At 40.4% G+C, this 20,586-nt stretch overlaps 1 protein-coding gene across 4 annotated transcripts in view; it reads left to right on the forward strand.

Annotated features, from left to right (window-relative positions):
- The window catches only part of DEPTOR (DEP domain containing MTOR interacting protein), a 75,314-nt gene that overhangs the window by 51,351 nt on the left and 3,377 nt on the right, over positions 1–20,586 (forward strand). The window contains exon 10 of one of the 4 annotated variants that reach the window (XR_014953034.1): positions 8,248–8,334. The exons of 1 other annotated variant lie outside the window; for it this stretch is intronic. Coding sequence is in view for 2 of the 3 variants with exons in the window: in XM_085572478.1 (XP_085428604.1) it covers positions 927–1,082 (156 nt within the window). In the remaining variant the exon portion in view is untranslated. Of the gene's footprint in view, positions 1–926; positions 6,538–8,247; positions 20,583–20,586 lie in introns of those variants that run through there. 2 more of the 4 variants (XM_085572479.1, XM_085572478.1) reach the window with 2 other exon arrangements.

The raw sequence follows: 20,586 nt of genomic DNA on the forward strand, positions 1-20,586 counted from the left end.
AAAATGGGATGATTTCCCAGGGAAATTTTTGCTGCTCGGTGAAGGTCTTGGGTTGCCTGCATTTGGGGAGGGAGACGTGCTTTTTTTTTCCAGTGTGCCTTTGTCTCAGTTTCAGGCATTTGTGCACAGTGAGTTTTGTTGTCTTTAAACCCCCTCCTGTTTCTTTTCTTCTGTTCCTGAGATTCTTGAAGTCTCTTTTTCACATGAGACTCAATTATTCTTTCCAGGTTGTTCTTTTGACCTTTTCCCTTTTTGAGGTGGATTTTCATTCATGTGGTTGGCTGGTTTTGGTAGTGGCAGAGTTCTTATTTTTTGATGGATTTTGCAATTTTGCATTTTTTTTTCAACTCTGCACAATTTTGGCTTCCCTCTTTACAATTTATGTGACTGCTGGTATACACCTTCTGGATTTTGCCTTTATAGGAACAGGCAAAGTCAGACATAACTAGTGAGAGTGAAGCTAGCATAGCCCACTGTTCAGTGTAAAGCAGTTAAGATTCAAGACAGTTTGGAAAGAACAACAGATAATACTTTCATAAAGAGCTGAAATAGCTTCATAAATGATTTAAGAATCAATAAATACAAGTTCCACTTTTATCTTTTGCACTGCAATGCAGAGCCCATTGACTTACCTGTGGGCTTGGATCACATCCTGCATATATCTGTGAATTAATCTCTGCCTTGTACAAAGAGAAAAATAAAGGCAAAGTATTATGTTAATACAGATAAAAGCAAGAAAATTGAGTTAGCTGCTCTGCTACACCTGCTCCAATGGCCAGAAAGATTAAACTACCAATTTATGCCATGCTTTATTGTATAGCAGCAACACAGATTAAGGTTTCAGGTGTATTCCACATGTACCCCAGTTTCCATTAATTTTATCCAGCCTTCTAATTCATGTCTCTTTTCCATCACACTCATCCCAGTTGTCTGTGACCTGTCTATTCACACCCACCAAGCTGGAGGCCACAGCTCCAGGGATGCACATCCTGCCTGCTGCACGGTGCCAGACCTGCCATGGGACCCTCCTCAGCAAGTGCAGGACAGGGGTTTCTGCTTTCTGGATGCTGATTCTTTTTTAAATGGAACTTTCAAGCACATGCTGTCTTTGAAACTTTTTTTAGTATAGGTAGGCAAAACCCCTGGGACAGGGAATGGCAGCTGCAGAGCTTGTTGATGCATGCAGCACCCAGACACATCCTGCTGGCAAAGAAGCCTAAGTTCCGAGGAAGTTTCTAAATATAATATACATTTACAATTTTTATATGACAAGTATAATTTTCAAATAATGACCCTGCCTAAAATGTAAAGGGCCTAAGTTTAAAAATAATTTATTAATTCATGTGCATATTCTAAATCCTGAACTTGGGAGCTTAGTATTTTACAGCAGTTTTATTCTCTGAATATAGAAGCTAGCAATACAGTGGAGCGATTCTGAAACCTGACTTGTAAAAACAACACTCTGATGTCATATGTGTCACCCCATGGGGTTACAGAGGTCTACCTGAACCATTCAAGATTGAGGAATGCAAAATAGTTCACTGTCCTGAAAGGAACAACCAGTGTTGTAAAACTGGGATATATTGCCTTGATTTTACACAAGGACAGATCTGATTATTTTCAAAGCTGTTATCTTTATATGAAAGTGCTTTTCAGAACAGAATTGACATAAAAATTTATAGCTGTCTATGAGATGAACCCCTCTTTAGACACAAAATTTGTTGCCCCATTTTTGGAAATGCTGATTACCTTTAGCCTAGTAAGAGATGGTGTTTTTCTTTGAAAATAAGGGCTTTTGTTAGAAGTTCCCATGGCAATACGTATGTAAATCATAGTGCAGTATTTGAAATTTAAAAAAAATCTATGTCACTTAATCCATCTGTTTACAGAACTCCTCAATCTGTCAAATTTAAAGAAATCAAATGACAGGCTTTAGATGACAGCTCCTTGAAATTAAATATTCCCCTGTGTGGAAGCTGCAGGAAAGGCACTTTGAAAACAGGCTGTTGGGCATGGTAACTTCTGGTGGGCTGGTGCAAGAGGCTTTTGTCTGCAAAAAGAGTGCTACAGCAAAGAAGCGCTAACAAGGAAAGTTGGCTATGATGAAAAGGCCAAGAATTTGAAGAAGGGCCAAGCCTTGGCGTTGCAGTTTGTCGAAAAGTTCTTGGCAGTAGCAGCAGGGATTTTCCTCCTAAGGAGATGCATCCACTGTAATTGTTTCTAGAATGTCTTTATTTGTAAAGCTTGTGGTTTTGCACTTGCCTGCTTTGGAGAGCACTGTTTTTCTGTCTTTGCATTATTCTGTACATACTGTAGAGAGGGGACTGCTGCCTACAATGTCATTGTAGGACCTTGGTTTGTGCATTTAAAGTTCTACCATGTATCACAGAAAGAAGTAAACATTGCAGGCTCAACCTTACCTGCTGGACTTAGTGGGGACTTGCTTACAGTTTGAGCTTGTCTGGGCTCTTGGCCTGCTCCAGAGTGCTGTGAGTTGGGAGTCTGTGTAGAAAACTCGGGACAGAGCTCTGACCACCCACAGTGGCTGTGCCTGGGCACGGCGTGAGCGGATGGGACACATGGGCTCTGTCACATGTGCACCTCAGTGTGGCAGATGTGTGACATCCTCTTCTGGGGGAATTTTCAGACTATTTCTGACAAAATCCCTACTAGCATGATCTGCTGAAGAGGCTGATGATCTGCTGAGAGGCTACAAGCTTTAGGATTTAATCCCTCTTCTGGGGCTGGTAAATAGGATTACCACTCACAGTCTGAAATTTCAGGTGTGAAGCTGAGAAAATAATTCAATAAATATCTAGTCAATTATATTTATTAAAGTATTTTTGGACCTGGTTTGCTGAAGTGTGTTTGCCTGTGACAGTGTTATGAGGAGAGTGGTTGCTGCAAGTGCATTAATAAGTGGGAGCTGGAGGCAACGCGAGGCTATGAAAGGAGTCAGTGTTGTGATGCGTTCTTCTCAGTTATTTGCAGCTCTGTTTAGCTGTCTGCTGTTGTCAGCATAGCAGACTGGAACAGCAGGATTTTGAAGTTCCCAGGTTGCTTTAAAATTCATTACTGATTGGCTGAAAAATCTGGTTCTCTGCAGATGATACTGCTAAATATTGCCAGCTGTTGTCAGTAAAACTCTTTTTCTCTTTTTTTAGTGATTTATTCTGTAAGTTCATTTCTGCTTTTAAGGTGCAAGTATTTTTTGAAAAGTTACAACTTGACTTCAAACTAGTGACTCAAATTATGCATCACATAACAATGTGATTTAGTGTGATATAACTGCAACAGAGTGTGATGGAACAAGCAGACCTAGCTAAGTATGAGGCTTGTGAGAGAGATAAATTAATCACTCATTTTGCTGATCATCTGTTCATCCCACTGGCTGGAGAAATCAATGCCCTACTCAAACTGTTAGAAGAAAGCTATCTGATTCCTTAAAGTGACTTTTAGCAAATTAGTATTTATAGCTGTGACACCTAAGGTCCTCAAATCATACAAGTTGCCAGTGACTGTTTAAGCTTTTCAAGCCTAGATCGTGATTTCAGCAGCAAGGAGTCAGCAGCAGGGAGTTTGAAGGACCACGTGCTGTCACTGGTACCAACACCTTCTGTTTGGAGCTCAGCTTGGGAACTGTAATGTGCAGCCAGGACCTTTTCAGCATGGTTCTGCTCTCCTGGTCTCTAAAAGCTGGCACAGGGAGGAGATCAGCTTTATATATTTTCTGCCTCTGCATTTGTGTTCTGCATTCACAAATTATTATTTCAGGTTAAGCTTCTCAAATGATTTCACTAGCAGAATAAGAATCAGCTCTCAAGAATAATTGAGTTGCCACTGTGTCAAGAAGCCAGTGGATGTCAGTTCATCAAGGTCATCAAGCCCATTTCATGCAGTCAAAGGAACATCAGTACTGTCTGATTAGTCCAAAGAATTGAAGTACTGCCACAATAACAGCGTATTACAGACTTGTAACATGGAAGACTAAAAGGCACACATTATAAATGTCCAGCAGGGTGAAAAACAACCTAAAACCATGTGATGTCAGAGGAATTGACAATGCCTTATGTTCCTGAAATTGGAATAAATTTGAACAGTGAGATTCTCATGAAGTTGAATGTACCTCAAGCTACAGAGAAACACAAAACCCATTTGATGGTCCTTGCCAAGCTGACCTCAAAAATGTGGATCGCATAACTGTCTGACAAGCAAGATAAATCAGTCTAAAAATCCTTAAAAAAAAAACCCTTCCCCCAGGAAAAAGTATCCCAAGTCCAATTACCAGTCTTTTACAGGATAGTGGGAAAGGTAGAGAAGCATTGATATTGTAGGTGAGAAACTTCTTTGTAATTCCTAAAGGCACCCTAATGGGAGCTTGAAAACTGGGATTTATATTGCATCAATAAGACACAAGGTACATGCCTCCATTTAACCTTCTCGGTGAAGTTTAGGAAAGAGAAGATACCTCAGTGTTTGGTGCTGGGCCTCTAGCCCTTCAAAGCACTCCAGGGATGCTTCAGTGCTAATTGAAGCTATCGGAAGGGTACTTTCCTTTTTTCATGGAATTGAGCTTTAAATGAGAAGATGGAGTAGGCTTGGATAAATATTTATGCTGTGCACTAGCATATGGTGTTGTTGAAGCAGATGCAATTCAGTCTTAGAATTCTTATCTTATACCAACATGTTACTGATTGTAGAAAAGCATAAATTACACGAGTTGCCATCTGTTTTCAATTACAGCATGAAAACACTGAGGCAGGTTGGGATTTTCCTTTAGCTGTGTTATCAGCTCACTGCTGAATTTGATAATTACATTAGAGTGAGTTGAGAATGGATGTATTTGGAAATGTGAACACTCAGAAAAAGTTGCTGACAAACTGCTTTCATAGCTTGTCCATAAATAGAGAAGCAGCAGAGCTAAACATGCACTAGCACTACCCACAATGAATGCCACTGCTGTAGGGCTTGAATATAAATGTATATATAAGTTTCAAACACATCCCTGTAAGCGTTTCATTTTCTGATAGTATTTATCTGTAAATTATGATATAAAGGTCCATTCTTCTCCACAGAAATGTGGAAGATGTATTTAAGCATCTATGACTTTAGAAAAATATAATTTTAAGGAAAGCTGATTTTTTTACTATAAAATCAGTCTGGTTTTGCAAAACCAAAGAAAACCCAAAGATGTTTTGACTGTGTCTTTCACTTTATGCAGCAATAACCAGGACCTCAGATTTTATCTGATGTTATCTATCACAGAGGTTGGAGAGTGAACTGACTAGGCTAGCATTAGCCTCAAACATCACTGAGATCATGCTTGAGAAGAGTGGTTGTTACATTACAGAATCAGGGTCATGTTGGAAGGGACCACAGGGGTCATCTGCTCCAACCCCCCAGCTCAAGCAGGGTCATTCTCGGGCACACTACACAGGACTGGACCCATCCAGTAAGGGGGATTCCACAGCCTCCCTAGTCAATCTGTTCCAGTGAATGATCACTGCACAGTAAAGAAGTCCTTCCTTGTGTTCAAGTGAAGCTTCCTGTGCTTCAGTTTTTGCATGTCGCCTCTTGTCCTGCTGCTTGGAACCACTGCTGAGACCCTGCCCATCCTCTTGATACCCTCCATTTAGATAGACATTAATGAGGTTCATCAGTCATCTCTTCTTGAGGCTTAACAGGCCCAGCTCCCTCAACTCTTCATTGTAAGAGATATTCTCCAGACCCTTGACTGACTTTGCAGCCCTCCACTGGACCCACTCCATTTTTTCCATGTCTCTCTTGTACTCTCTTGAGGAGCCCAGAACAGGACACAGCACTCCAGATGTGCCTTGCTAGGGTGGAGTAGAGAGGCAGGATCACCTCCCTTGACCTCCTGGCAATGCTTTTCCTAATGCACCCCAGGATACCGCTGGCCTTGGCCACAAGGACGTGCTGCTGGCTCATGGACAGTTTGTTCTCCACTGGGACCCCCAGGTCCTTCCCTGCAGAGCTGCTTTCCAGCAGGGTGGCCCCCACCCTATATTGCATGGGGTTGTTCCTTCCCCGGTGCAGGACCAGGACATGAGGACATGTTAAGAGCATAGCAATGGTGAACACAATGTTGAACAGTTTGATGAACATTTTGGATAGCTTTTTCATTATTATTTATTCAGTCTTCAGTGGAAACCTTTCTAAAAGACTCTAAAGAAAAAATCAGTAAGATTGTGCTAGTAAGTAGCATAATGATTTAACAGAAGTTGGAAGAGATCAAATATTTGTGAATGTAAAAATAATTATCTCTGCCATCAAAAATGAGTTCTTGACTGGTTGTGCTTGACAACTTTTTAACATGTATAGCACTCACCATGCTTTCCTGATCAGTGAATGAATCTGTGCCTGGATGCTGCTGCTCTGTTTGCCTTCTCTTCTTGGTCTTTGGTCATCATTTGCTGGAGTAGTTTTCTGATGAGCTCTGGTGATGCCTCCCTAACTGTCCCAAGTTTTCCAGTTTCCCTGTGTGTATTTAATTAAACTAAATGAGTAGTTCCCAAATTTTTAGAGTGAGTCTTTTTTTACCACTTCTACATAGGTTGGACCTTCCTTAAAAACCATGTTATTCTTACTATACTGGGATTAATGCCATGAAAATTATCACAGTAACATGGTTTTGTGAGGACTGGGAAGAAAATTGCATTGCACCCATCTCCTCTTGTCTGGGAGTTCTGTGAATTCATCCCTCTCACTAAAGTAGAGGCTGCTCTAGCTGAAGGAGAACGTGGTTTTGAAAGCTGCATTGTGTGTCACTGCCAGAACTTTGTTTAGTTGCCAGAAGGAGACAAGGTTTGGCAAATTTCTCCTTTGCTTTGATCTCAGGCTGCTACAAGTGCAACAACAGAGTCTTTATGTCTTTGACCATCCTTTGCATTAGCACAGTGTCTTGAAATAATGGAAGTTCTTCCCCGAGTATTGTGAATCCCGGTGCAGAATTGGATATCTCGCTTCTTCCCTTTCACTGCACCAGCTACTCTGTTTATTTTATTCCTTCTCTATTTTGGAAGCCCTGCCATTGTTGAACCCCTGTGTCAGGAGGCTCTTAGAGACACTGTTCCACTGGGCTGCTGGTGGACCTGCCCCATGGTGGCCACAAGGAAGTCACAGTTTGGATTTGGAATCTCCTCTTATTCCTGTCACAAACCCTCTGTGCAATACTGACCGTTTCCCACTAGAATTCATGTAAAGTGGTATGGATTTAAATAGAGATGGAAAATTTCAGAAAATATGACATATTCTCAAACATAACCAAAACATTTGATGAGTAGATCTCTTTTGGCACCTGTACAGGTAAGTTTGCTAAAGTTTCTTTGTTTCCTTGTGGGACCCGTGGTTCACAGCATAAAGTCCAGGTTTTCCAGACTCAGAGCAGAGAATTTGCAGACAGGGCCCAGCAATGTTACAAATCCCCAGGTTTCAAATGTCAGTTTGTACAGTTCTCCTCTTTTTAAGCTATCCTTCTCCCTCGCCTGAAATTTGTGTTTGTATTAACTCCAGATACTTTCTTTGTGACATCCCACCCTGCCACTCCTGCCCAAGTTGTAACTATTCTGCAGACACACACTTTCTATTTCCAATGTTACTATATTCCAGTCTCTGCTGATCTTTGTGGAATTCTCCTGTTTTGCACCATTTTTCACTAATAAATCATTAGCCTCTTAATTGTGGAACTTTAATTCTTTTAAAACCATTATAAAGTTCCTGTTATCTTCTGACATGTCAGAATTTCATCTTGCATTCCTACTCTTTTTGGTAGATTTCCATTTTTTTCTGCTTGTTTCCTTGGTTTGCCTCGTTTCTTTGTCCACAGAGTTGCATAAGGGTAAGTTTGTTTTGAAGAAATCTCCTGTGAGGTTGCAGAATTTCTGAAGCTGTTTTGAAAAGTTAAGTGAGTCCCACCCTGTGCACAAGCCTCAGAGTGCACAGCCCCACAAGGTAGCTGGGACTGGGCTTGAGCCAGTGGATCACGAGCCTCTCTTCTTCTGAGCCAGTGGACATAAAATTGACTAAAAAATCAGACCAGGTGCTTGCTGTGACTATCCAGAACTGTTCTATGATGAAGAAATCAAAACTTGACCTGTGAAAATGATGAGGGGAAAGCCCCCCACCATGCAGTTGGGAACATTGACGCAAACGTCACACCAGCAGGATGTGAGCTACAAACTGCACACACAAAAGAAAACAGAGAAAAATTCTTTTTATGATTTGCAGACCTGGTTTTGAACAACAGGATCCATGTTACTCACTACAGAGAAAAGAATTAAGACAGTGTGAATTCCCAGGTGAAATATAAAAATGGTGAGTTCAACTTTTTGAGTCTAAATTTCTCCTTGAACATCTTCCCCCCCACCAAACTTACAGGACACAGGTTTAACAAGGTTTTACTTGCTTATCCCAGGCCCAGATTTTGGCCTGCAGAGCAGTATTAGGTTTCCAATGCCTCTGTGTGATTTTTCCTAAAGACTCTTTTAACAGAGAGAGTTTTACTGGGCAATAAAATAACTTTTTTTCTCTTTACAACAACTGAAACCTTATGTGAGTACAGCAAATTTCATAATATCTCAGAGGTCTTTTTTCTGCATTCACAGTGGTGTGGTTGACTTTAGAATTGAATTTGTTTATAGGCCAGTCACCTAAAATGCTGCTGGGCAACAAGTGACCCACTGTACTTGTGTCTGTATGTTGGCTCTTTCTCATCAATAGGAAGTACAAATCTAAAACACAAAAATTCTCTAGCTTCATTACTGGAGATCAGTGGATTTTCTAAATTCAGTCACATTATTTTAATAAATGCTAGTTTTAAAAAATTCTTTTCTAGTAAGCAGTGTTTTATGATGGGATAACCCAGGTATCTGAATGCCCTTTTTGAAAGTGTTTTCTTGATTATTTTCTGGAGTCTTACAGCTGTAACCATTCTGAAAGAGAGAGAGCAGCACTGTAAAACAGGGCTTTGCTTGTGTTTTGATACAACTTCCAAGTTCCTGTGTGGTCTATAGGCCATTGAATGGTAAGATCTAGTGCCTGATGGAGCAGCTGGAATCTTCCCCATGCTCCAGCTCTTGTAGGCTATTGCAGGTCACTCCCTGATGAGAGTCCAGGCTCTCTAAAGAGGCTACTGTCATCTGAAAAACTGATCTGCAGGGTGCCTGAAATCTTGAAAAGGTTATCCTAAGTTCTGTAACAAAGACATAGAATTAAAGGTCAGTTCAGCAAAAAGCTGTCATTTTGAACTACTTTTGCTCTCAGCTAAGGATGAAAAGCATTTTGTATTACTTGGTTTAGTTGCAATACTCTTTTCACTTGATTCCTTGGAGAGTTCCTCAGATGCTGTTGGTTTTACAAGTCTGTGGCTATCTCAGCTCTCTGCCCTGAGCACTTCAAAGATGCTGCTGCTCCCCAGCTGCTGTTCTAAAGACTCTTGCCTCCACTTCTCCCTTTATCTCTTTTCTTGTTGCTGCTCAAGACACAAAGTGGCTTCCTTTCATGGTATAAGCGAATGATTCGGGAAGCCTGTTGCATTAAAGCCAAGGCTCTGTTTAGCTAGCCAAACACATGGAAAAACAATTGCACTTTTGTCTGTGCAAACAGAGAGCAGCTGTTTGTCTCAAACAGCGCAGACTGTTCCTGCTCATGACACGCTGGATACCAGAGGGTGCTGAGGGTGCCTTGCATGAATCTGTCTGCCCCTGTAATTCTCTTGCTCTCACTTCATGACTGTTTTTAACCAATATGGGGCTTACATGAACTACACTTCAGCATAATTATATTTGACCATGTAAGTAAATTGATACATAGTTTAAAAGTTCTTTATTCATTATGTGTGGTTTTGTTTTACTAAATATAGTTTAGTTACAGATATATCAGAAAAAAAAAAAGACATAGAAAGGTCAAGCATTAAAAGACATTATTTGTAAGCTTAGACTCTGTGTTCTTCTGACACTGATACAGTATTTTACCCAGAGCCATCTTTAGCCATTCGAGTTATTTAACATTTTCAGAACTGTTCTGTGGTAGGTATCAAATTGCACTATACAATAAAAATGCTTATAAAGTTAGACATACAGTCACTGGTTTGCTTTCCTGATGTGGCCCAGCCTGGTCCAGCTTTACCTGTGGGTATTTCTCACTGGGACTGACATTAAGTCAGTGATTTTACACACCAATTTCCAATTAGGGCCATGGAAAGCAGTGACCTATATCCCCCTACTCCATATTTATAGATGGTTTGTGTTTCAGGGTATTATGTTCTTATGTTATTACTCTCCACATGTGTACAGATAGCATTAATTTACCTTTGTGAATAATTCCTACTCAGTTGATCTGTCAGCAAAACTCCACCACTTGCAGATCTGAGACTTGTGCAGCCCAAGAGACTCATGCTCCAAAGCAAGAGTTATTCTCATGGGCTCTTAGGTCAGCTCTTTTCCTTCTCTAATTTATCCACTCTGTGGAGTTTGCTCAGCAATGGTTTAATTCTCTTCCTGATGAAGCAAAAAAAGGCTAGAATTCCCACAAATTATCATCATGTGGAAGGGAGGAAGGGAGGCAGAGACTATTTGAACCAATGATGAAGCCCTTGAGAATCTATTGACTTTTTTTTTTTGTGACTTACCCATTATGTTATAAAATAGATATTACTTTATTACATGCATTTTTTTATATTATGCAGTTTATAGATTATGTTGTTTAATTCACATAGGGTTTTTTTCAGCTGGAGACCAATTTGCTTGGAATACTATAAAAAAATTCAGCATCTTTTTTAAAAGTGAAAGAAATATATAATATATATGTAATGAAAGTGTATAAGGAAGCCTTGCTCAGGCAAACCATCCACACCACTCTACAGTCACAGACCAAGATGGATCACAAGAATGATGAACTTATATTTTAATTCTGTAAATGGAGTTCATTTTCTCTGCTATGAGTTTTACTGTGCTCTGCAGGAACACAGTTTCTAGCCCCGTGATGGAACAGGGGGTCAGCTTCACACTGCTGTAAAGAACAAACAAGAAACACATCTCTCTCTCGAGACAAAATCTTTTTTATGCAAAGCCTGGATACTTGCCTACTCCCACAACACCCACTGTACAGCCAATTACACTTTCGCTAGAGATATTTACAGAACTGAACACACATCTGCAATTTATTCTGTTCCATCCAGTAACCTCAGTTATGGAGGAAAGGCCATGGTATGATTTTTTAACCTTCCGGCTACATGCAGTTGGTTGTGAACTGTGAGGTTCCAGCTTTACTTTGCTAATCCTATCAAGATTGCATGAACTCTAAAAAAATAGCAAAGATAAAAATCTAAATGGAAACATAACTTTTAAGACCTCTGATTTTCATCTCTTTTCCTCATTCCATTGTGACAGTGTAAAGCTTAGCAGAGTGACAGCAAAAAAATCAGTGCTGCCTGTGTTTGCTTTTATGTAGAAGTTAGTCTTAGGTCTTAGGCTCTTCTGTGCTACCACATTCAGCATCTCTGTAGCCTGGCCTCTTGGCTGAGCATGGGGATTCCTTTGCTTTATGGCTCTGGGTGACCTATTAAAATAGAAGAACTCCTGTATCAGCATAAATGCAGGCTGTATGTGTAAGTGTGTAAAAGAAGCTGAGCTCTGCACTGTCTCCTCCACTGCTGTTCTCCTGCCTCAGATTTCTCTGCACTTGTTCTTGGTACCATAGCATCCATCTTGCCATTGATTGCACTGGGACTTTAAGTTATCTGAAAACTTAAGGCTGCAGTTTACTGATCTCTGTAAGCTCTGCCAGGAAGGTTGATTTTATTTTCACCTCTTTTTCATCTCCCTCTTTCCCTTTGCCTTCAAGCAGATATATATCTCCTTCCTCCATTGTGTCAGGCACATCAAGGAACTTACTTTGCCTGAAGAAAAGTTCTCAGATTTATTTATTTTTGCTGGCACGGGATGAAAAGGATGCAAAGGGAGTGGTGCCTGGCTTTGGTGTGCTGGTGTCTGAGCCAGCAAAGGGACAGGAGCATCTCTTGGGACTGCAGGCACCAAGTCCTGCTATGAACCTTCCTCCCCTTTGAAAGGGGTTTGACATCTCAATCCACAGACTCCTTGGCAACTCAGGTTGAGTATATCCCTTTCTGTGAGCAGAAAGAGTTGTGACGTCCCAAATCAAATTGCTGATTCAGCTGTTAATAAGCAAACACTTTTTTCCACATTTCTTTTAAAAATAAAATTTTCTTTTTGCCCTCTAAAGAGAGGGAAACCTCATTGTCACTAAGGGTGCTGTCACTAAGGGTTTTGTATACAAAACCGTGATGTGGTATGTGAGGTAGAAGGTGATGATGTGGTAATTGGCTGGGAAGATTTATTCAAGAGATCTAACAACTGGCAAGGCAAACCTGTGTGGTTTTCCACTTGTAAATAGCTCCTTTCTAGTTGGTAACAGCAATGAAAAGTACAAAAGGTGTAGTTTTTTTTCCTTTGTGACAAAATAACAGCCTTAAATGGAAACTTTTACTTTCACTCATTTCTCAATTCTTTCACATTTCATATTTAAATTACATTTTAAAAATTGATTTCCATCTGTTTGCTTGGAGGGCAGTGGTGCTTGGGAGGCAGGAGTGGGAGGAATGTTTCCCAGCATCTGCAGAGGAGCAAGGGGTGTGCAAGGGGGAAAGAATCCCATTGGAAAGATACCCATTCTTTCAAAGTGTTGGAGCCTTGGGTGTCCCCTTCCTCCTTGCAGAAAGCTGGAAAGCTGTGTTTCAGATGTTACATTCTTGTAGCACCTAAGCCTTGCCCAAATTTTGCTGAAATCTGTCAGCAAGACAGGAAAAGCCAAGGCAGCTGTATCGGCTCTTGAAACAAGCAATGGTAAAGTCTGTATTTTCTTTTTTTTTCCTTTGCATTTTCCTTCTCAGTTTCAGGGGTTTAGTAACCTTCCCAGGTGAGAGCTGTGGCCTTACCACAGGAATCAACAAATAAGTTTTAAATTTTAGAACTGGCTCAGGGCTTTCAAAAGTATCTAAAGTGTGAAAAGTTTGATTTGTTTATATCCTGCTGATGACATCTCCAGGTCACTGACAATTGCAAAATGTTAACCCTTCAGCCCTGATTTCATGGATGCCCATAAGGAAGGGCTCTTACTGAGAACATGGCCTGATAGTTAATAGAAATCAGGATCTTGTGGGTCTCTCATGCACATAGAAAACAGATGGGTTTGCTAACCACATATGGAGGGCTTTCCTCTGGAAGATCACAGTGAATTTCAGAATACTGTAATGAAACAATTATGATTTTGAGCTATTCAAACCTCCCAGCTGATCCTTGTCCCTGTCAGATTAGTAGGACCTGAAAAAAGCATTTATTTATAATTATTGAGGGTATCTGTATTACAGAAATGTAAGCAGGCTGTCTCTGTAATGGATTTAATTTCAATTTTCATTAGCAAGAAGAAAAGCAAAAATATTACCATTGGGATATACTTTCTTTTTGAAATAGTTATATTGTCAATTCTGCTATGAATTCTACTCTATAAAATAGTCAAAATACACTTTTGTTTGAACAGCTCTGAAAGAATTGTACTTAGGAGCTTTTATTTTTGTTCTTAGGAAAATGACTGAAGAACTTATCAAGGCTGAAAATAACTCCTACATTTTCCTAATTCATAATTTTTACTTGATGCTAATAAGGACTTTTTAAAAGACTAAAAAGAAAACAATACATTTTTTCATGCATTTTGGGAATGGTTTGTCTTAAAGTAAAAATTATCTGTGTGACTTTGGCTTCACATCAGATGATAAGAAGAAATAGTACTCAATGAAGAATGTCCCAAACTATCCACGTGTATGTAAATCACTGTGGATACAAATGATGAACAGGGCAAGGGGTTAAATCCAGTCTGTCTCATGCTGGATGACTGAGCCTGCCTCGTTTCAGACACAACTTTCCCAACGAAGATGACTTGTTTCTGTGCAATGTGCTAATAACTTATGAACTACCTTGGTCTCAAAGGGATCTGCTTTGCTGCAGAACGTGGGCCTGCTTTGTGCCGTCAGCTGCTAGAAATCTGTTTTGGATCCACACAGAGTCCAGGAATGAAATCCTGGCTGCTTCAGAGTGAAAAGATTAAGTCTGGATTTCACACTCTCTCCAGCATTTTAAAATATTTCCTTCATAAAGTTGCCATGTGTACAGTAATATTCACACTTTCTGAGGAAATTAATTGGTGGCAGTGTTTTCAGCATCTCTTTATGCTGTTAATTGCTGATTCCAGAGCTGCTATCAGTACCAAACAGTCCATCAAACCTTTTTGTTTGGTTGATTTTGTTGCTGTTGAAGGAGAAAAGTCAGGCGTACTGGCATAGACTTTGTGTTTTGCAGCTTTAGACCATGAATATTCCCATTTTTGCCTAGATAATGGGGTAACCTATCAGTACTGCTGAAAAACAATATTTTTGCCTCTGTCTTTACTGTGTCATTGTATAATCTAGCTTTGAATTTGGGAACTTCAAGCCCACATTATATTTGGTAACATTGATTGCTTTGGTACCTATTTGATCTGCAGTTTCAGTAGCATTTGTACTTTCTTAAAAAGTAGTTAACAAACAAACAAAACACGAAAGAAAACCACTAAAACTCCACAGTCAATCAATGAAACAAACAAACAAAAAAAGCAGAGTGGATTCCAGACACTGATGCTGCTGCTGAAATGTAAATGATAAATCCTTTGAGAATGAGAACCTCACCCCCAGCAGCTGCTGGACTGGGGCACAGATCTTTGCTGCTGTGGAAAGGACAGTGCTCCACCATCCCAGCCACACTACCTCATGGCAGTTGTATTCCTCTTAATCTGGACAGGTTTTTGAAAAAAATTATCTCAAATTAAGGTGGCCATGTAATCATCGTCTTATCCACACTGTTTTGAGATATATTATCTGTTGACTGTGTATGGTTGTTACTTGCTTTGTACCAGAGATGAACAGTTGGACTCACTGAATCCATAAATTTAAATGTCTTTTTAGGGCTGTCCCAAACAGCAATGATCACTTAAGTCAAGGTCTGCAGTAGGAATTTCCAGCTCTTCATAAACTTTCAAATACTTTTCTAAAAAGTGTGCCTAGGAAAAGAAAGAATGTTTTTAACGGATTTTTAAATATATTGCATTAAAAAAAGTCCAGAAAGCAAGGCTTGGCTCCGCAGGGAAAGCTAACTAAAGCTCACTGTGCAAACAGCATCTGAATATCCAAGGATCTAGGCTAGCTGCCTATCCTCTAAGAACATTCCTGTAGCACTTACAAATATTGAGGTCATCCTGAGGCAGAACTAACAAAGAATTAGTGACAGGTATGCAATGTTTTTATTTAATGATTGCCTTTAAGGCAGTTGCACAATTCCACACCCATGCCTGCAGCCAGTCTCTGACATCCCTTAGAAGGATCCCACAGTCAACCTCAGCTTGGGTCCTGATCAACACCAGCTCAGCTGTCCAGGCAGCCCCCTGCAAGGGATGGGGCCTTGGTTTGGCCAGCAGGAGCTGTCCCAGCAGGAAAATCAAGGGGTGTGGATGTACATCTGCAGGGCAGCTTGGCAAGACCGAGGAGGGGCAGGCAGCCAAAGATTGCCGTGGAGGAAAGAGCAATTACCAGTGAGGGGGAGGAAGGGTTGTACGGTTCCAAGCACAGCACAATCCTGATTTTGGCCAGTAAATGTTACGGTAACAAATTATTCTCGCCTCTTCTTGCCATCTTCAGTCCAATGATAAATGGCATGATGAATCTTTGCTAACTTCTTTAAACTGCAGGTTCCCAGATCCTTTTTGTACAAATGTAAGGCCAAACTTGAAGTTTCTCTTTTTTTGGGGACAACTGGATTTAGTTAAACCTTCTGTATGCATCATGGAAAACCCACAGAAAGACAGAGGTGCTTTTTCTGCCATCCCTGCTTCCATGAGCTGCTGTTTCCAATGGCGGGAAATTGAAATACTCAACAATAAATGCTTATTGCTGTAATACTTAAATATTTGAAATCTGTTAAGGGAGGGGTTTTTATTATTATTATTTGAGTGTTGCTTTATTTAACTATTATTAGTTCTGTGGTTTTTAGATCACCACATCCTGACCAACAAAATGGTCGGAATTTATTCTGGGCTGTGTTATTTCTTGAAGTCTGAGGGATAAAAAGGGATGGTTATCTCTTGTCAAGCTCCTTGGAGAGCAATGAGGAAATGAGCAATAAAAGGTTCTTTGAGGCTCTTTTAACTGTAGTTTATCATCTATTATAGTTACTGATGTGTGGAAACCAACAGAAATATTTTATGTGTTTGTAGTTACAAAGCCCTTAACAGCTGCAGCTATGAGCTGAGCACTTACAGCTTTTTGAAATGTGTTTTTATAAATGTAACATTAAATCATTGTGTTTTTGTAAACCAGTCTCCTTAAGAAAATTCCTGAGATATTAATATATGGGTTGACATATTCAGTCAGGGCTGGTGAGTGAGTGCTCATTTGGTCTTGTTTGTTTTCTAACTTCAGTAGAGCAATGCACAATATGAGCATTTTTGGGGCAGGATTGATGATGACTAAAATGCACAAAGCAGTACTGCATTTCATTTCCCCTAGCTGGATGCACTGCTGAATGGGAAATCAGGGTGGGAAGAGGAAAACTGAGTGAGTTGAGTGCAGTCAGCATAACAAAGGACACTGTGTATTGCCCTCTCCTCTGCATTTCTCTTCTCATGTGGCCTGGGTGAACTTCTTGCATCTAATCCTCTCCACTGGGAATGATGAAGCTAATAAGCCATGTGGATCCCCTGCAAAGGAGGGCACGAAGGGGGCTGTTCTCAGCTGTACACATTGCTGGGTAATCGTACTGCCAAGGGCATGTGATAAAACAAACACACGGAGAATGCAGATGTGTCAGCTCTTGTCTTCCACAAGAAATTCACTCTTTGGCATCCAGATTGCTGTTGATGTTGTGCCCGTACCATCTGCATTTACACCATTGCAGCCCTGGTGTGGGTCACTGGCTGGTCTGAAAGTGTGTTCCTCTGGCAGGAGTATTCCCCAAAGGCCTCTGAAGCTTGTGCCAGGATCCAGCATGCAGATTTGTCCATTGAACATGGCCAAACACGAGTCCCATGCATTGGAATTCCAGTAACTCAAGATGTCTGAGAATATGCAACAGTAAAACAAAGAGCAGCCATTCAGCTTCCAAAAATTGCTTTAAGCCAGAAGAGACAATGTTGTTTCTGCTGGTCTGTTTTAAATCAACCCAAATATTATTTTAGAGCCAGAGCTATAATTTAGTAAAACTGATACAATCTTGAAAAGCCAAGAAAGTATTAAGAAATATCACTGTAAGTTGAGACCTACAGATGCTGCAATAATCTGCATTTTAAATGAAATAGACATGCCAATTAAATACTGACTGGACACACTGCAGAAGATGATGGGTAACCTTTTCAACAAAAATCCTTAAAATTTAGAAGGATTTGTCTGCATGCAAAAGCGGAACCATTTTCCCAATGCTACTTGCAACTGAAATATTCATATATAGGAAAGATTACTGCCATGGGAATTTACTCAGTTGTATCACTGGTTGCCATACTTTAGTGATCATTTAGGCTACTAGTAAGGCTACTTCCAGGATCTTCAGCTCTGCAGAGGAGTTCTGGGGATAAGGAGTAAGGTGCAAGAGTCTAACAGCCCTTGAAGAGCTGCTGCTGCCACTCTTCCTGCGCAGGGGCTCTAAATAGCAGAGATTAAAGTCATTGGTGGTATTTTTTATGAAATGTTACATTTTTGGATTGGGTTTGCTTTCTCTATAATTTTTCTTAAATTGATAGCTACATTCTGTCCATTTTGCAGAAATACAAATTGAGTTTCACCACACATTTTACTTGAGAGGGAAGTTACTGGCACACAAAAGTTAACTGACTTGGCATGTGAGAAAATCTGCTTTAGAGCTAGCATTGGAGGATGCCAGAGCTGCTTCCCACCTCTCCCACATCCATTTCTATCTTGTGCTTCTGCCTAAATAGGAAAAGTGAAAAAGCATAGATGGATAGAATTGTTACTGCTGGAAAAGACTGGTTGGTCTAATAGAATCAAGTCCAGGCATTAACCTGACACTGCCGTGTTCACCACTAAACCATGTTCCCAGGTGCCACGTCCATGTGGGGTTTTTAAAACTCACAAGGATGGTGGTTTTATCTCTTCTCTGGGCAGCCTGTTCCAATGTCTGACCACCTGTTCTGTGAATAAATTTTTTCTCATATCACAGAATCAAATAGGTTGGAAAAGACTACTGAGATCATCATGTCAAAGCTATGACCAAACACCATCGTGTCAACTGGACCTGGCAGTAATGCTCCCCTGGTACAGCCTGAGGCTGTTGGCTCTTGCCCTGTCACTTGTTACCTGGCAGAAGAGACAAACCCTCACCTGAGTACAGCCTCCTCCCAGGGAGTTGTAGAGAGTGATAAGGTCTGAGCCTGAGCCTCCTTTTCTCCAGGCTGAACACCCCCAGCTCCCTCAGCTGTTCCTCTCAGACCTGTGATCCAGACCCTTCCCCAGCTCTGTTGCCCTTCTCTGGATGTGCTCCAGCCCCTCAATGTCCTTCTTGCAGTGAGGGACACAGCATTCGAGGTGTGGCCTCACCAGTGCTGAGTGCAGGGGAACAATCCCTGCCCAGTCCTGCTGGTCACACTGTTTCTGATCCAGGCCAGGATGCCATTGACCTTCTTGGCCACCTGGGCACACACTGGCTCATGTTCAGTCCCTGCTGACCAGCACCCCCGGGTTCTTTTCCAAGGGCAGCTTTCCAACCACTTTTCCTCAGCCCATAGGACTGCATGGGGTTATTGTGACTCAAGTGCAGGACCTAGGACCTGTCCTTGTTGAACCTCATAAAATTGACCCCAAAATTGATCCAGAGTGTCCATATAAAATAAAGCATGAAAATTTCTGGTGATACTTGTTTCATAGCTTCTTTCTTAAAGATTCAAGCTGACTTACAGGTAAGATAGTCTTCTAGTGAATGTATTATTTCCATTGAAACATCAAGACAATATTATTAATTATTCACTTAGGCTCCATATTTTTACCATTAAAAATACAGATCTAGGCACTACACACACTTTTTGATCTTTTTGCTAAACACTAATGTTATTAATAGATACAGAGAAGTCATAATGTCTTTGAGGAATCAGTATTATTTTTTTTTTACAATGTTTTTTACAATGTTGATATTAGTTTTTCTCTGTGTAAGTGTTTTAAGATATACAATGGTGTTGGTCAGCATATTTCTAGCAAGAATATTTTCCTTGAAAATGTCCTATGATCATACAAAACCTCCATTGTTTGTATTTGTTATGGCTTTTACAGACAAAATACTAGCATATTTGAAATTAATTAATAAGCCATACTTGATGAAGGAAATTAAAACCTAACACATGGTAGTGACATTTTAATCTATCCTAGTACTGACTTCATCTTCCATGATATTATTTCTTAAAATTTGGATCCATTTTGTTCATCTTATACCGTTGGAGGTTTTGGCACTGAATCTAGTGAAGTCATCATCCAGGCCTTGGCCTGAGCCTGGAACATGGTGCATATTTTTATTGTGATTACCAAGAGCTGACTAAAATGATTTCTAAGTGTTTAAGAGAAACTAAAATAACAGACTGCAATAGCCAAAGTTGTCTTCATAGAGTCATAGAATGGTTTGGGTTGGAAGGGAACTTAAAGACCATCTCGTTCCCACCCCCTGCTGTCAGCAGGGACACCTTTCTCTAGGCCAGACTGCTCAAAGCTCCATCCAACTTGGCCTTAAACAGTTCCATGGATGGGGCATCCACAGCTGCTCTGGGCAACCTGTGCCAGTGACTCACCATCCTCATAGTAAAGCATTTCTTCTTGATATCTAAGCAAAACCAACTCTATTCCAGCATAAAGCCTTTCTCCCTTGACCTGTTACTCCAGGCTCTTGTGGAAATAGTCCCTCTCAGTTTTCCTTCTAGGCTCCTTTTAGGTACTGGAAGGCCACAATAAGGTCACCCAGAAATCTCATCTTTTCCAGGCTGAACAAGTCTAATTCTCTTAGCCTTAGTTCCTTATAGAAGAAGTGCTGCATCCTTCAATCATTTTTTGTGGCCTCCTTTGGACTTGCTCCACCAGTTGTCCTTCCTGTGCTGGGGACCCCTTAGCTGGATGCCATATTGATTGCAAAGCACCGTCGAGACCATAACATATCACTGATACAAGAAAAAATAACATTGCTGTAAGAAAAAATGATTGATATTGATAAGTGATTGATGAACTTCAAAAGTTCAAAGATTGGAAACTTGAATTCCACCGATTTGAAAGTTGAAGTGATGTTTCAAAAAAAAAAGTTATAGAAAATTAACTTGTCAGATTAATTCTAAGAAATGTGGGGGCTTTTAAGAGTACCAAATGAGATGATGTGAAGAGTTCTGGAGGTTTTTGTCTGCCCAGGAGTTGATAGTACATCTGTGTAATTAACCTAACAAAATAAAGCCTAATGCATTACTCATTTTGTTGCTTGCTTGCTCCTC

This window comes from Lonchura striata, chromosome 2 (genome assembly GCF_050655825.1).
Source record: "Lonchura striata isolate lonStrDom1 chromosome 2, ASM5065582v1, whole genome shotgun sequence".
NCBI lineage: Eukaryota > Metazoa > Chordata > Aves > Passeriformes > Estrildidae > Lonchura > Lonchura striata.